Here is an 18,466-nt window from a genome sequence, read left to right on the forward strand (position 1 = left end):
CCTTCTGAAGCAATTCTGAAAGCCTTCTTTCATGTCTTTACCAAGCGTGATCAAAACCACTAAGAATGCTCCGCCAAGGGCCATCCAGTGCATTATGGCTTGTATCTAGATGTCCCCCCCAAAAAGCTTCATCCACTCCCCCATGGGGGTAGCTGGTTCTAGGGTGTACAATACTGGGATGGAAGGTGCATGGTACAGGGTTAGCCCACTAACTGGTTTAGACAGTTCTGGGGGTGGCTAATGGGACAGCCCATCTCAAGTACAGGTGGCACCACCCGACAGGCACGTAGCCCAGATGCGATCAAAGGCAGAGGGAGTTCTGACCACGCTGCTGCTCGCTTCTCCTCCTGTTCTGTCATGGACTGATTTTCCTGTCTTGCCTCTTGGCCATGCTGCCCTGCCATGGAAACCACCATCCATGGACTGAAATCTCTATAAACTGTGAGCTGAAATAAACCTTTCCTCTTTTATCTTGTGGATATTGGGTATTTTAAACCAGCAATGAGAAAGTAATTAAGACACAATGGAAGGCAGAAATGTAAAACATTACAGTGTGTCCTCATCCACCTTATTCACCAGAAATATAGTAGAGAATAAATTAAATGACAGGAAAGAACTGAGGAGGAAGCCCAACAAGACCACTAGGGCAGGACGTGCCATATAAAGAAACATTACAGACAGCAAAACAGGATCATAAACCTATCATAGTAAGATTTCTTTTAAGCTGTTACTCTGCAGCTACATGAAGATAACTCTGATGGGGTGATTAAAGGAAGAGAGATCAGTCAGTGTGTCAGACTGACCTAAAGGTGTAACTGAAAGGATGGAGCAATGAAAACAGAGTAGGAAGCCAGCTGTGGTGGTGCACACCTGTAATCCTAGCACTTGGGAGGCTGAGGCAGAAGGATTGCTGCTACATAGCAAGTTCTAGGCCCCTGGACTACACAGCAAAACCTTATCTCAAGGAAAAAAAAAAAAGAAAGAAAGAAAAGAAAAGAAAAAGAAAACAGAGAAGGAAAAGACAAATTTCAGCAAATACTAATATTCCCAACTATTCTGATCCAGTGCCTCACAGAACTCATAATCTAAACCAGAAATGGTAGGGAAACTCTAATCCCAGCACACTAGGAGGCTGAGGCAGGAGGATTTCAAATTCAAGTCCAGCCTGGGCAATTTAGTGACTCAGTGGGACCCGGATACAAAACTAAACAAATAAACAAAATAAAAAGTCTTGAGGATATAGATCAGAGTGAAATCCCAAGACTCAATCACCAGCACCAGGGTAAAAAACAAAAGAACTCATAGCCTAACTTCAAAAATTAATGTCAATACATTTGAAGTATTTAATTCCTGAAACATGATTAAAGGTTAATAAAGTACTCTCATAATTAGTATTATCATTAATAAAGTAAAAAGTCATAAATCTAATTACAATAAAACATCATTGTCACTTAAATTACTAAACAATGGCTGAGAACTTTAACCTCCACCAAATTTCCGTTTGATTAAATTTTAGTGTTATCTAAAACCAATAATTAAAGTAGACATTTAAAAATTAAGCTAATAGAAAAATGAAATCCCATCAAGTTTCATCTGAAAGATACTATTCACCTATTAAAAACAGTTTTTCTAGAATTAATTTTTTCTACTTTTAAAATGCTTGATTTTCATACTGTTGACTATATAGTAATTGTATTTGAAAAAGATGATAACAAAAAGAAAAAAACTAAAATTTTTAAAATGAGAATGGCAACAAGTGACTTATAATAACTAAAACCTAGTAAATGCCTACAATTGCCAAGTATCATTCTAAGCAGGGTGTGTGTGGTCCACTGCTCTAAAAAGTTCTTTTTGGTTCTTGAAGACAGGGTCTCAAGATCATGCTACACAAGCCTCTGGAGTGCCACCACACCTATTTCTAAGCAATTTATATGATTTAACTCATAAATTATTCACAACAATACTCTTAAGACTAATACTATTATTTTTCTTAAGGAACATTAAAGTTAAAGGACACAAGATCTGGTAACACTACTGATGTAAAAAATTAGAGTTAATTTAAGCCTTTATAACTTTTAAAAACATAAACCATATCACGATCAAACCACCATCAGCACTGCACACAGGACACAGAGGCAGGACACAGTGAGTGCGAGGCAGGCCTCTTACCTGATTAACCTCACTCTGGAGCTGTAGCCCATGCTGCTCCTTCTCTTCTCTTTGTTGCTGCAGCTGCTTAAACTCTGCCTTCAGATGCTGGTATCTGGTCTCCACTTCGGACAACTCTTCTTTCAGCTTCTGGGCAGCCTCTCCTTTTTCACTGAGCTCTGCCTGTGCCCGCTGCAGAGAAGTCTCCGACGCAGACAGTCTGGACTGCAGCTGCTGGCAGTCGAGGTCTTTCTGATGAAGGCTGGCTTGAACATTCTTTCTGCTCACAGACTCTTCATTATGCTTTTCCTCTAACTGGGTATAATCTACTTCTTTCTTCAGTAATTTTTCCGTCAAGTTCTGAAAAGTCCATTTAACAATTTATTTCTTTTTCTAATACATTTAAGTACTCCATTTATTCAATCTTTGGAGCACAAGTTTCCTATTAAATGTTTTAGTCAATATTATAAAATAAAACAGTAAAGAATTACTACATACTAACATGATTTTACTACTGATCTATATGATTAAACTTAGTAATGTAGTGCAACATGAAAATTGCTAAATAAGAAAATGCTACACAAAATGAAAATATTAAAATCTACTAATTCTGTGGAGTATGCAATACATTTATATACTTTCATTTGAGTTTTAAAAATTACAAGTATCTTTCTTCCAACAGGAATTATTTTGAATACTAATCTACTATGTCAATTCTGATGCTGCTTTGCAATTGCACGGTTGGTAAGAGCTTCAGCATAACATTAACCACTGCCCTGGTAAGCCTGATCCTACTGATTACATTTTTTTCTTCTCTTTTTGGTAAGACCACTGTATAGTCACAAGCTAAGATTAATTTGAATTTCTTTCTAGGTATACAAAAAGATACCACATATCCACCATCTTACATTTGATTAGTTTACTCAATACTATCAAATGTAAATTACAACAATAACACCTTCAATCAAAGATCTGAATCAACTAGCCTAAAGCAAAGTGATGCTGTTACTACTAACATCGAACACTGTAAGTCAACATACTTACATGTAAAATAAGGAACAAAATTTTAACTTATTGTCTATCAGCAAATTAGCCAGGATAAGAAACTACTGAAGTATGTAATGCATCAATCAGTAAATATTTATCATTTGTAGTCTGCAGGAAGGGGGTAATACAGGAACACAGACAAAGCTTCTGTTCCTTAAACTATAAAATAAATGAGATGCACACACCAAGGAAAAACATCTACGAAAAAAAAGATCACACAAGCAAAAATGGACTAGCCAGGTGTGGTGGCACAATGCCTATAATCCCAGCACTTGGAAGATGAGCAGGAGGAACACTGTGAGTTCAAGGCCAGCCTGGGCTGCAAAGTGAGCTGAAAACTAGTTTGAGTAGCATAGAGAAACCCTGTCTCAAAAATACTAAAAATGGATTAGAAAGTGCTGCAAAGTCAGGCGTGGTGACTCCTACCTGCAATGTCAGCACTGAGAAGGCTGAGGCAGGAGGACTGTTCAAAGTTTGAGCCATCCTGACCTATATAGTGAGTTCAAGGCCACCCTAAACTAGCAAAGTCTTGTCTCAAAAAAAAAAAAAAAGGTGGAGGAACACAGTAGTTCCGTGGTTAGCACCTGATTCACATTTAAGAGGCTCTGGGTTCAATTTTCAGCCTCCTCAAAAAAATTAATAGAAAAAAAATTTTTTTGTACTGGGAATCAAACTTAGAACCTTGCACTTGCCAGACAGGCACTTGCACCACTGAGCCATATTCCCAGCCCTTAGAAAAATTTTAAGTATACAACTTTAAAAAAAATAAGCAAAATCAAGTGGGCTGACTAGTGAGATCCTTGAAACTAACAGTTTGAGCTTGGTTTTAAAAGTGATAAAAGGAATTAAGGAATAAATACATACGATGCATGCCATCTGCTCTACATTATATGTGTATGATATATGGGGGAGAGAGAGACAGACAGACAGACAGACAGACACAAGAGGAGGAAACAAGTTGCAGCTGAGGAAGCAGCATATCCTGTCACCTCATGAGGAATAGTCAGTCTCAACACTCATTTGGGAAAGGTAGCAGTAAAGGTTCTTGAACATTTGTCTGAGAAGTGAGTAAATTATCAAGTAATAATACATTACAGAAAAGCAATGCCCAGACCAACAATTTAAGTATGTGTGAGAGGAAAAGGATGAGAGACAATCTTAAAGGTAAGAAGAGCAGCCAGACATGGTGGTGCACGCCTGGATCCCAGGAGTCAGAGGCTGAAGAAAGAGGGCTATCCCAAGCTCGAGGCCGGTCTGCTACACAGTAAGTTCAAGGCATAGCAAAACCCTAATAAATACATAAATGAGTAAATAAATAAATAAATAAATGTAGTAAGAGCAAAGAAAATCTTGCAGCAAAATTAACCAACAGATGTATGCTCTGATCAAGCAGCAAACAAAAAAAGAGGCAGAGCCAAAAAACTAGAAAAAAAAGTATCCTTCAGTTTCAACTATGAAAAACCTTTTTATAAACATTTGTGGTACTAATTAGTAACATTAAGTATTCCTTAACATAATTTTACATTTGTTTTGTTTAGGAAAACAGCAGTTAGTTTAGCATTCATAAGCTATATTAAGTCTATTCATTCACCTGTAAATGATTTTAGAGAAAATTCTAAGTCAATGTATTTCATTATACAAGCCACAAAATACACTAAGAATTTGAGAAGCATGCAATTTTTAAATATGGCATGAAAATTAAGACTATCGATGTGTTAATGAGCATAATTTCCTAAACAGGCTAACTTATAAAGCTACCAAGTAATCCCATACTTCCTAAACACCCTTCAGAAAGCTTCACTCTAAGAAGCAAAAATACATGGCATGTAACTAGGACTGTTTAAAATTTACTGGACTAAAAAATTACTCAAAATTATGTTTTATTACATATATAATTAAAATTTTCCAAACTCTTAAACCACTGTACTTTTAAAAAATGTAATCAACTTACATTATATAATTTTATAAGAAAAGGAAAACGACATTAGTATTACAAACGTTTCATTCTTAGTATGGTCTTCCATGAAATCTGAAGCAAAATATAGACAACACATGGTTTTGATGTTTTTAAAGTATAATAGAATCCATCATAAAAAATATTATTTTTAGTTATCCATACTAATGCTTACAAAAAAACTGAGATACATGCTATCATCCTCATTTACAGATGAGGAAGCTGCAGTTGACATGGGTAGGGAACACAGTCATAGGCTATGACTCCAAACACAATAAATTTTTAACAACACAATTTAGTCAAATTAGGTCACTGCCCCTAAAATATTGTCCCTATTCAAATTTAAATTATAAAATAAATGTTATAGCTATCTCACAACCTAATTATCATTTGGATAAGGAAAATCCCTTCCAAACATGCACTCACCAATTTGCTTTCTCAACACATTTTCTTACAGTGACAATGTGCCTATGTGCTTCGCTTACTATTAATTTATTACCTGTCTAGGTATGAGAATGAATGAAAAAGAACGAGAATTTTACAGACAGCTCTCTGACTCCTTAGATATGATTTAGGGAATAATGCTAGAGGGAAAACAGCCTGCACATCTTCAGTGTAGATGAGTTCTTTCTTCTGATCTGCAGTTGCTGCCAGTGTGGATGTGGGAGCTGCAGGGGTGCCAGGCCAACCACATTACATCAGTGCTGACACACAGCTGTGTAGTAACTACTTACCACGGCAGCTCCTGGGGTGACCACTGAATATCTCAGAACTGAGACTACTGGGAACAAATGAGTGACAAGTGGCACTCAAAAATACCTCCATCTCTTACAATGACCTGCTTTACGTCAGTAGCCTGAAACAGTCTGTACAATTGTGTGTGGAATTTATATGAAAAAAGTTCATTAAACTGAGATTTAAGATTTTAAGTCATGTTTGTTAGGAAGTTTCCAACAATTTTCTTATTTTAAAATTTCAAAGTCTTCTACTCTGAACAGGAACTTTTAAGATTATGATACACTGAATGTTAACTATTGTTTAAGAAATTTTATGTTTTATAAAATTTTTAAAATCTGCCTTAAAGCTAAACACCCTAAGATTAGCACGACAGTAATTCTCTTTCCCACCTACACCACCACATTCCTGTCTACCTTGATCATGCTTATACCCAGAAAGCTGCCCAAGGCACTTTACACAGTCGTCTTCAAAAGACTGTGTACAGGAACTTCCACAGGCCAAAGCACTGGAGATTACAACTGTCACCAGGCAGGGCTATTAAAGATGTGGGTGAAGAGAAGAGGGCGTCCACAGCAAGGATAGTAAGAACAGGCAGATACAACCCTGCTTTCTCAGAGTGGTGATCAACTCCCAGTTGATCTATGGGAGAAAAACTATGAAGTGTTTTAATTGTGTAAGACACTACTAACGTTAGTATAAGGTGCATTATTCCTCAATCTTAAAAAAGTTTTCATTTTATCAATTATATCTTTTTTATTGATTTATTAATAATATCTAAACCAGTATTAAAAATAGGTATCAGATATAAATCACATACACTAAGATTTAGACAGTAGACATGAATGGAAAGTGGGATAATCTGCTTTAAGTTTTTCACACCTTATTGCATTTCAGGTTGCATTTCTGAAAGCATTTCATGGTCACCCATAACACACTGATAAAACCAGAACTCAGGGCTAAATGCTAAAGTATTTTATAGTTTTTATATATCTTCAGTTTTTAATGTTTTATTTAAAGAAAAAAAAACAGAAACGGGAGAAATAATACATAATTTCAAGAAAATAAACAGTAAGAAATCACTAGTTGATAAATTACAAATTGTCCTCTTAGAAATAGTTGTTCAAGTTACAAAAGTAAAGTATATAAAGTGGACATTCAAACAGTGAGACTGCAAACACTTCTGTTCAACTATCCAACAAAAACTTAGTAATATGATTATCAATCCTACACATTTAAACATACATGCAGTTATATCCTATAGAGCACTTTCTTTTCCTCTCTTTTGTACAATGACAATTACACATTTTATATTTTATTTCTCCTACATTTATTACTTTTTACATTAGAGACATAATGTGACATTTATAAATATGATTATTTATTTCACTAATGAGGATAGCCTCAAGTTGTCTCCATTTGCCAACGAAGGCCTCGAGATCATCCTTCTATATAGCTGAGTAATATTCCACTGTATAAACATATCACATCTTTTTTATCCACTCTGTGGTTGATGGGCATCTTGGTTGTTTCCAAGATTTAGCTATTACAAATTGTGCTGCTATGAACTTGGGTACACATATATCACTGTGATATGATCTTTTCAGTTTTTCTGGGAAAATACCCAGGAGGGGAATAGCTAGATTGAATGGAACTTCCAATCCTAGTCTTCTGAGCATTCTCCATACTGATTTCCATAGTGGTTGCACAGTCTACACTCCCACCAACAGTGGAGCACTGTTCCTTTTGCCCCACAGCCTAGCCAACATTTGTTATCAGTTGATTCCTTGATGGCAGCTATTCTTTCCGGAGTAAGATGAATCTCAATGCTATCATAATTTGTATTTCTCAAATATCCATATCACACTACGTCTTATTCATCTTATTTTTTATCCAAGAAATAGTCATATTACTTCCTTTAAAGTGTGCATACACATAACTGTGTTTGAGTATATATAATTGATCCCCCATATTTTTAGGATCCCCAACTCTCGTAGTTAACGATTTTAAGGAAAATAAATTCATACAGGTCACATAATTTAAAGTATTATTTATAATGGTCTCCCAACGAGTCAAATACAAAGAAAGTGCAGTAAATCTGCCCCCACAATAAAGACCTAGAGAATTCAACCAAGGGCCTAGATCCCATGGCAATGTCCTACATAAGTTCAGCTGAAGACCTAGAGTCCACAACAGTTACTCATGCAAGTCTATTTCATGGATCTCCACTGGAAAGGCCTAAAGGTCAGCAGTGGAGGCTAGAACATCTGTGTCAGCAGGATAAAGGATCTGTGCCAGTAAGTTAAGGGTTTTGCACTAGAGTCAGGAAGCAATGCTCAAAGAACCAGGGCTCCCCAGAAAAGTATCAGAGCCATCCTCAGCAACAATGAGGTCCCAAGCTTCTCCAATGATGAGAACAACTAAGTTCCTACCAAGAAGCCAGTGTGACCAGCTTCTCCTAAAGACTGAATAGCACACATCTTCCCCTCCAGAGCAGAAAGCAATGCTCAAACTAAGGACCAGCGCTCCCCCAAAGTGAACTGCAGCCACTCTCAGCAACAACATCCCAAGCTTCTCTGCCAGTAAAGCCAAGTTTATATCAGGAAAGCGAACAAGACAAGCTCCCCCAGAAGAACCAACAGCCCCACACAATAACTCTTAGGAGAACCCACAGTGCTGCTCTCTTCCTCTCCACTTTTCCTTTTTATGCTGGCAACAGTCCTAAGTGGATCCTCTAGGCTTAGCACCACGTTGATTCAGTTCAGCTAGTGTTTAAATTGACCATCAGTTTTCAATCCACCATGCCAAGCCAAAAGCGCATTGATGATATTTGGGGGGAAAAAATACAATAAAAACCAATACAGTATCAGGGATATAGCTCAGCAGCATAAGCACCTGCCTGGCAAGCACAAGGTCCTGAGTTTGATACAAAAAAAAAAAAAAAAAAAGACAAAGTAAAAGCTAATAGAAATTAAAATCACAGTAGCTACATAATATTTATATTGCATTAAATATTATAAGAAATCCAGAGAGATTTGAAGTACAGTATACAGGAGAATGTGTGTAAGTTTTATGCAGATACAAATTCATTCCTTACACAGAAACTCAGCATCCAAGGATTCTGCTCTAGGGTAGCGATCTTAGAACCAATCTCCTGCATATGCTAAGGGACACCTGCAGATACAATTTTTGTGAATCCACATTTCAGCTATTCACATCAAATTATGTCCTTTGTTAGTAGCTTCATGTTTCAAACTGTATCATAGATTAAACACGCCTAAACTGTAAGCAAACTGCTATTCTACATACCCTTCTAGAAATTGACTCTGTATTCAAAGAAATTAAAAATCAAATTAAGAAAGACAAAACTAAATTATTCAGTAGAAATTTTCTACATATAGTTTGGCAGGTGAAAGAAAAAAGGGAAATGTGCAGAGGTTTACTATAGAAAGGCATAACTACAGAGCAAGAGTAAATTTTAAAAATTAGAACTGATGGAGAGAAGGGTAGTGGTAAACTACTATAATTACTTTAGACAACATTTTGAGGTCACCTAGTAAATTTGAGTATGTGTGTACTCTGCAATTCTGCAATTTTACTTGGAAATATTGTAACACAGAGAAATTCTTCCATGAATACATACGGTTTATGTATTAATGTTCATAGTTGTAATATCTGTAGTAGCAAGAACAAAGAACGCTGGGGAAAAACAGGAAGTGTAAATGGACCATTTCTGCTGTATTTCAAAGTACAATACAGTTATAGGAAAAAGCACTCATGTAATTGAATTATAACTAAACTAGCCATTTTTTTCTGGACTACTACTCTTTCTGGAAAGAATGAGGAACTATACCATTCAAATTTTGAGTAGAAATTCAGTGAATACAAAAATAGGAAAAATTCAAGTTTGCTTTCTTTTTTCTTTTTCTTTTTCTTCCTGTACCACAGAGTTAATACAGTAACCTGTGGATACTATCCCCAGCAAGCTTTCAAATGAAGCTTACATCCACACAGACCTAACAGCTTACTCATAATTAAAAGCCTACCTTAAGACTTATGATGATACTGATGGATGTGTTTTTTTTTTTTTTAATTGTGCAATGAAACATGTCCACATTTGGAAGACGGGAATAGCTCAGTGAGCCAGTATCTTCTGTGTGATTAATCATGTTGCTACAAAGTCACACACCAGAGAAGACCCACTCAAATGGCAAGACAGACAATGAACTTTAATGTTACAGGGTACAAAAAAACCATTGTTACAGTTTCAGGTAATACACTCTAACATTTGAGAAACTATCACTCACCAAAATTTACTATAGTGCCAAATAAAGATACAATTATCTAACCAGGCTATTAAAATGTTTGTCCACTTTCCAACTATGTATGTATGAGAATGAATTTTCTTCACCTACCTCAATAATATCACAGAAGATTGAATATAGAAACACATATGAGAAGCTGCCCTATATTAATTCAGATATTAAGGAGGTTTGCAAAAACATTACCACTATTCTTGAACTTTTGTGCTCTGCAAAATCTGTCATTTTTCACTTGAAATGTTATTTAATGGCTTAATGTTTATAATACTTCTTACATTTGTTTTAATTTCAATTACAGTAAATAACTATAGATATAAACACTCCTCTCCAGATCCCTGAAAATAAGCTCTTTGGAGTCATTAATAATTTTGAAAATATAAAGAAAATAGCTAGTCAAGGGCACAAGAAAAAATTACCCTCAATTTTAGCAGCAGCAACTTAGTATCTATTATCTTAAGATCAGCAGCTTAACTGGGTGGTTCTGCCTCAGGGACTCTCCTGAGGTTGTAATAAGCTGTTGAGCAGAGCTACAGGTCCTGAATATTGGCTGCAATTAGAGAATGTGCTTCCAAGCTCATTCATATGGCTGTTGGCAAGAGGCTTAATATTTACAGTCAATTACATTTCTCTTTTTTTCCTACTATTATTTTCTTTTCCTTCATAACTTTTCTCTTACTGTAGTTTATCAAAGTATTAGGTTTAATCAGCTCTTTGAATAAAATAGTTTAATATATCCTATTTCTTCACCACCAAAAAAGATAGAGGGGTAAAAACATCATTTATCATTTGGAGCCCCTGCTCCAAAATGCAACATTAATTACTGCTCATATATAAAGAACCAAAACAGAAAGCACTAACATTAAAACAAATTTAAGAATAACATTGGAGGTCTTCAAAATTACCCAGCTACACAACTGTGTAGTACTGACATAAAGACAGACCGACCAGCGCAGTAGAGAGCTCAGAAACAAACCTTCCCATATAACGTAGCTATGGCCTTAATAGCTTTGTCTCCCCAAAACAGGTTGAAATTGTAACCTCAACGAGATGGTATAAGGAGTGGGACTTTGAGACTTATTAGGTCACCAGGATAAGACCCTCAGGAATGAGATTAGTAGCTTCATCAAAATAAGTCTTGAGGCTGGGGACAGTAGGACAAACACTGCAGATTTGACCCCCAGTACCATCTACGTGGGTTAAACCTTAAGAATGCTAAGATTCAAAGTCAGTCACAAAAAGATAGGATGGTAAAAGCCGCAGAAAATTGTTTTTAAAAACACTTGCCAAGAGCTTGGGAAAGCGACAAATGGGCAGTTGTACAATGAGTAAATTTCAGTTTTACAAGACAAAAAGAAGTCTAGAGATTGGTTTGTACTACTATGTAAATATATTTAACAATACACACACAGCATAAGTCACCTTGTGCTAGCATACAAATAAAATATACAGAGTTGAAATGTAAGATAAATTAAATCATCTGAAATGTAAGATAAATTAAATCAATTTATCATATAATACAACTTAAAATTCTCACCTGATTTTTGTATGTTAATTCACTGACTGAACTTTTGAGCTTTTGTAGTTCCTGCACATATACAGCAACTTCCTGAGGGCCTTTGGCAAGTTCACTCCGTAGCTGGCTTATTGTGGCCTTTAAAAAAATAGAATAAAACTTAGGGCAAACTAAAAGGAAATAGAAGCAACAAAAACGTTAAGATCACATAATTTTTTGCTGTTTTTGCATTTACACTGAAATATTTGTAACTTTGAACTTTACTTTCTCCTACTACTTACTGAAATTTCACATCCTTGTCTTTAGCTTAAAATTTTTAAAATTTATCAAAAACGTAGTTTCACTTAATAACACAGAAAACATTGGTATCTTATTTTACCTGTTTGAACTAAGCATCAAACTGCAAATTTCAATTTATTGGTTTAGAAACTCTATACCTAAACCTTTGTGAATTTAAAGAGAGTAAGCAAGCAATGTCTACATTTTTTCTCAGTTTCTAATGTATACACTTTTCCTTTTAAAACATGTGGTATGGTGGTACATGCCTGTAATCCCAGCACTTGGGAGGCTGAGGCAGGAGAATTCTTGTGAGTACAAGACCGGCCTGAGCTGCAGAGTGGTAGCAAGGCCAGCCTGAACTGCACAGTGAGATCCTTGCTCAGAAAGACTACATAAATAAATAAAACAAAACAAAACATATATATGCAATCATACAGTACAATTTGATCTTGGTGAGTCACTTTTCTGAATGCAATAAAAATATATTTGTCTAAAGAAGCTATCAAAATAAAACTTCAGTTTCAGTAAGTTAGGTCACTCCATGGGTATAGTAGCTAGCCATGAATTTGCTTTACATTTTTTTCTTCTTATAAATGAAAATTAATGTTTATTATTAAAACAATTAATCATTAAAAAATATATAAGAGAAAGCCACGTAAGCAATCATCTTGGAAATACAGACTTCTATACTGCACATAAAAGCTCAACTACTGGAAAGTCTAGTTACTGCTTTTTAGGTGTGATTCCGTGAAAATGACACTAACAAAAAGCATTTCTATTTCTAATATTGCTTGCTGGATTTTTTATATCCTTGAAGTTAGTTATTTTCATTGCCTATATTTTCATTACTGAATAAACTTTATAATATGGACAAGAAATAAATTTAAGAAGCATATCAATAGATACATATTACAAATAAAGTGTTCCATCTTCAAAGAAGAAACATTTAGAAGGCAACTAATTTATTATGACAATAATCCCATTACTCAATAGATTTTTACTGCTTTTCTCATAAAAACTTTTCCAAGACTATGAATAGCTTGTTTTTTAAGATATATCTTCATCCATTTATAGTAGCTTTGGTTTTCAATTTTGGAAACCACCTAGTAAGTAAGGTAAATGAATGAAATAAATGAGCAAATAACTAGGCTTATCTTAATAACCAAAATTAATGAAACAAGTTTTTTAGTGTTTTCCAAACTGATTTAAAGTTAACAGAAATTCCAAAAGTGTTTCAGGCCCAGTACTTGGGAGGCTGAAGCAGGAGGATCACTGATAGTTCAGAACTACCCTGGCTACAAAGTGAGCTCAAGGCCAGCCTAAACTGATAGTGAGATACCATTTCAAAAAGACACACACACAAAAAAAAATGTTTTAGGAAAGGCAACATGTCTGAGAAGCGATAGCCTCACCTTCTAAGGAAACAATCATTTAAATGTATGGATTCTGGTACTATGAAAGGCAATCTATCAAATAGTTTTATAGTCACATCTTATACATAGTGTTTCAATATTATACTTATAAACATATGAAGATATTCATATAATACTTAAATCTATGTATATACTGTGGCAAACAGAATGTCCACTTCATTGGCTCTGGGGTTCACTCTGGAGACTGGTAGAGCACACCGCAGGATGTCGGGGTGAAATCAGGGGCGCGCCCCTCAGCTCCTCACCTGGCCCTTTCCCCGGCTCTGCCTGCAGGCCGCCATGAACTCAGCATCTCTGCTCCATCGTACCCTTTTACCAGGATATTTCTGCCTCAGAACCGACTGGTCATGGGTTGAATTCCCTGACACCAAAAGCCAAATTTTCACTTTAGGAAAAACTCCCAAGTAGTATCTCTGCTCCTGTCACACTGATGCTCCTCACCAGGTAACAGTGCAAACTCCCCAGAACTTCCTCCCCGGGGTCCTCACTCCCACCCGGTGCGGTGCGTACCCAAATTCTCGCCTACTTCGTTCTCCTCACTGGTATCTTGCTTGAGCTTTTCCCTGACCCTTTATATGAAACCATCTCCATTACTCCCTACTCCACTATAGCCCATATCCTGGTTCTATTTCTTCACAGCATTTATATTGCCTGGCTTCAATTCATGATTGGTTTATTTACATACTGTTACTGCCACTTAGTATGCATTAAAAAATACCTTCTAACGGGATGTGTGATTATACTTCCGAGACTAATGCATATTTACTCACAATAGTAATATATTAGATGCTACAGTTTGCATTTTCCTGATGCTAGGCTACTCAATGCACTTTTACTGAAACTTTGAAATTACAAACATAAGCAACAGTACTTCAAAACTAACATTCTGTTGGTGCTTTAGAATCACAGTTATTGTTTTAATGTCTAGAAAACAATCATTGAAAAGTGATTGAAAATTTTTTTCATTAACAAACAAAAATGAGCATGTGTTAAGTTCTGAATTTGCATTAAAACACAAAACTGCCACATGACAATAGAAGGTGGTTTACTAGGGATAATATTAATATTAATATTAAAAAGCCTTCCAAATACACATTACCTCAAATCTTAGCATCTCCGTTAGAAAGCAGAAAAAAAATAAAATGATGGATGAAAGGTGGAAGACAAGGCTGACAAAAGTATACACTGAGCACACAATAAAAACATTCAAACATACCTAGGAATTTAATCCCTTAATTACCATACTTTAAGATACTGGAATATTGTTTAAAACCTATGCATAAGTATAATCATACTTATCCCATGCCTACATAGTTTTGATATTAAAACTAGGATTCAAATACATTTACTTGGAATACAAATAAAAATTCCTTAAAATTCATCTTCATTAAAGCCCACATCAAAGATAGTTGATTAAAGTTTTGATATTTTCAATGATGCAGATTTTTAGAAATAAAATTTTAACATTTAAATCCTCAATTCCAAACACATAAGACAATTTATTAAGTACTTTTAGGATGAAAAAATACACTTCCAGCAACATAGACTAAAAAGTCAATGAATTAACAAAGTATACATCCAATGAAACTAATTAACATAAAGATGTATGTAATAATGTACCTCAGGTTATACATCTTCAGCCCCAACTAGAAATAGCAATCAAATAAATTCTCTCATCTTTAGCTTCCTTAATCCCTTTTACTATGTTTTGCTTCTGATACCAATATTTAGATTCAGTAAATGTAACATCTATAATAAATTTTTTTCTAGTAGGCTGTCTAACTGGGAAATTTACCAACACACTTAGCTGAAAATAAGTAGAAGTAAATTTCAATAAACTAACAAAATCCCTAACAATCAGGGAAAGTAGGAGCTAAAAAACAAATGGAATTATGAACAAACAAGTGAGATAAAGGAATTAGAAATTTTTTCATATGGGAATAAGTGTAAGACACAACTCAAAAATATTTAAAGCTATTAAAAAGATACAAATATTACAACATTTAATTTGGCAAAATAAAAAATAGTTAAGTATGAGAAAAAGATTAACAGTGCAATCAATTTACTTATAAAGCAATCACCAGGCCATCTAAAATAAAAAAGCAACATGCTGCAGAGAAAGGCATATGGGTTTTGGATAAGACCTGGGTTAAAATACTAGCTTCTTTAAAAAAAAAAAATTAACTTCTTGGGGAAAAAAAAGTACTAGTTTCTTAACGTAAGTACATTACCTTGAACAAGTTACTTAAATCTCACTTGGCCTCAGATCTCTCGTATGTAAAACAGAATACTTAACTTATAGGATATAAGAAAAAATTAAAATCACATACTTAAAGTGTCTAGCATAGTATCCCTAGTTTTCCTCCAAAAAGTTTTTTCTAATAGCAGTAAACTGCTGTTTCTTAAACTTATTAAAAATATTTTAACACCACCTAGTCACTGTATATCTACTGATTAAGTAGAGAATAAATGTTATTCTTATTTCATTAAAATATAGTGAAATATTAAATTACCTATTCAATTAACAATATGTTTTTAAGTGTATTTCAAAATACTTGAAAATTTTTATGAAAACTTGAGTGATACTGACATGTAAAACCAAGATTTCTAAGTCATTTTCCTTCCTTTCCAGAAACATCTTTTCTGGGAGGAAATAAAGTAATCTCCTATACTGAGCTCTGCTTACAGGAGAACAATGGAAGTAGACAATAAATTCTTTTACCCCCAATATTGTATCACTCTAGTCATAACTTTTTCACATTAAATTATCTTCTTTTACATTACATTACAGATATTATAATTTAAATGAACAAAACCATAAGTTTATAAAATCTTCTAAGTTAAAACTACAGTAATTTGACTGGGTGTTTTAGAGATAGTCTCCCTCTAATTCAGGCTGGCCTGGAGCTCAGGGATCCTGCTGGCTCAGCCTTGAGTGCTGCGCTTGTAAGGGTGAATCAGCCCTAGCTTAACTATGTGATTGTTAAACAATATCAAATTATGTTCTCATTACCAAGCTATATTATGGTGCTGCACATATTTTTCACATGCAAGTTAAAATGTAAATTCCTTTTCCTTCTTAACATGTTTAACAAGTATGTGTATGTCTCAATAACTCATCTGAAGAAGGTCGGAGAGAGCTACACTTTAAGACAGTAGATACATTCTAGCCAGACATGGAGGGCTTGCCTATGACCACAGCACTCTAGGGGGCTGAGGCAAACCAATGGAAAGTCAAAGCCCAGTCTAGGCAACCTAAAAATAGAAAAGGCTGTAGATGTAGCTCAATACCAAGACCCTCAACTGTTTTTTTTTTTTTTTTTTTTTTTTTTGGTAAGACCACCAGTATGTTGATTCAACTTTAGTCACCATATTATTTTTATTTTTAATTTCAAATAACATTTAAAGGAACTTTCAAATCAAAACTTTTTTAAATCTGAGAAATACCAGTAGGCTAGCAGATCTAATCAAAAGTAATTCTTGTAACTAATAACTAGTAGAAATAAATAACTGGATTCATCCAGGTTAAACACCATCTATATGGCACTTATCTTCATCAGACTTCCTTTCTTCAGATCCTGACAATACATTCATAACTAGTGATACCACTAGAACTTTTAATTAACTTTGATAAGTTCATGAATCTCTCAAAATTATTTGAAAAACTGTGGAAGTATGTGTTATTAGACTATTAAGTGTAACATTTCCTCATGACAAGACATTGGAGAGCTGGGTTTGATAGCACAAACCTCTAATCCCAGCACTTAGCAGGCCGGGGCGAGAGGAGCACCCTGAGTTCAGGGCCAATCTGTACTGCATAGTGAGACCCAGTTTCAAAAAAAAAAGACATTGGGAAAATAATAAAGAATGAAATGGCTTCATGTGGTGGTACATGCCTGTACTCCTGGCATTCTGGGAGTTGAGGCAAGAGGATCACAAGTTTGAGCACAAGCTGGCCAACATAGCAAGCCTGTTTCAAAAATAAAAAACAAACCCGACATGGCGATGCACACCTGTAATCCGAGTACTTCGGAGACTGAGTCAGGAGAATCGCCACAAGTTTGAAGACAGCCTCGGCTGTATAGTAAGCCTGAACTATACAACAAGACCATATCTCAAAATAAATAAATAAAAGAAATCAAAATAAAATAAAAGGCTGATAAGGCAGCACAGTGAGAAGGCCTGATTTTAATCCTCAACACCCTTCAATTAAAATGTTATAGAGTATTTTTATGGATAATTTGCTCATTTATTAGTATCTATGACTAGAATACTTTTTATATCAGCCGCTAAAAATCTTTAAATCAGAAAAACAAATTGAATTGTCACCAAAATAAGAAAATATGAAACACAGATCCACTTCCCATAACAGTTATAGACTACAAATAATAGTCATAACAAAATATATTCTATAATGTAGCAAGAAAAGACAAAAGCCAGCAATTTAAGCAATACATTTATTACATATTTTAAACTTTGTCATATATTGACATAATTATACATATAAAGAATTTACAAGCCAAAGTAATAGGCCTGAGATTGTTTGCTTTTTAGGAAAATATGAACAGTCATCAAATAGCTCCGGTGGAAAGTAATAATTTATTCTTTGTAACTTTTGAGAAAACTAGAAGGCATGTGATTTACAGGGAAATGTGTTAATTCAATAGAATAACTGACTTCAAAAGAAATACACGCAAGCTATATCCTTTAGCAAGAAATGTGGGTCACATCAGGGTTGCTATAAAGAGGAGTCTTGGATGGGGTGCTACACTGGATCACTTTAAGATTTTTTTAAAAGTAAAAAAAAAAGATTTCTTTAAACTACATAATTCAGTGCCTATCAATTAGAAATAAGCTCATTAGAAAAAAAATATTTCCTAAATATTTTACTAGTAACATTGTAGAAAATAATACCATTCTTCCTTTACTCTTGAGATAAACTCAATTGCCATTTATCAACTACCCTTGAATAAATTTAACTTTACATCTCTCCATGTTGACTGCCAAAAGTTTAAGGAAACCCTAGACTACATAG

The 18,466-nt window shown here is 34.8% G+C and overlaps 1 protein-coding gene across 4 annotated transcripts in view; it reads right to left on the reverse strand.

Annotated features, from left to right (window-relative positions):
* Window positions 1-18,466, reverse strand: part of Eea1 (early endosome antigen 1) — a 131,242-nt gene that overhangs the window by 51,175 nt on the left and 61,601 nt on the right. For all 4 annotated transcript variants that reach the window (XM_063255293.1, XM_063255291.1, XM_063255292.1 and 1 more), the window contains 2 exons: window positions 11,741-11,857; window positions 2,170-2,508 (listed from right to left, as the gene is read on the reverse strand). In XM_063255293.1, the coding sequence (XP_063111363.1) occupies window positions 2,170-2,508; window positions 11,741-11,857 (456 nt within the window). The remainder of the gene's footprint in view (window positions 1-2,169; window positions 2,509-11,740; window positions 11,858-18,466) is intronic.

Source organism: Cavia porcellus, unplaced genomic scaffold, assembly GCF_034190915.1.
Source record: "Cavia porcellus strain 051 isolate PalLab524CR breed Dunkin Hartley unplaced genomic scaffold, mCavPor4.1 scaffold_8, whole genome shotgun sequence".
Taxonomy (NCBI): Eukaryota; Metazoa; Chordata; class Mammalia; order Rodentia; family Caviidae; genus Cavia; species Cavia porcellus.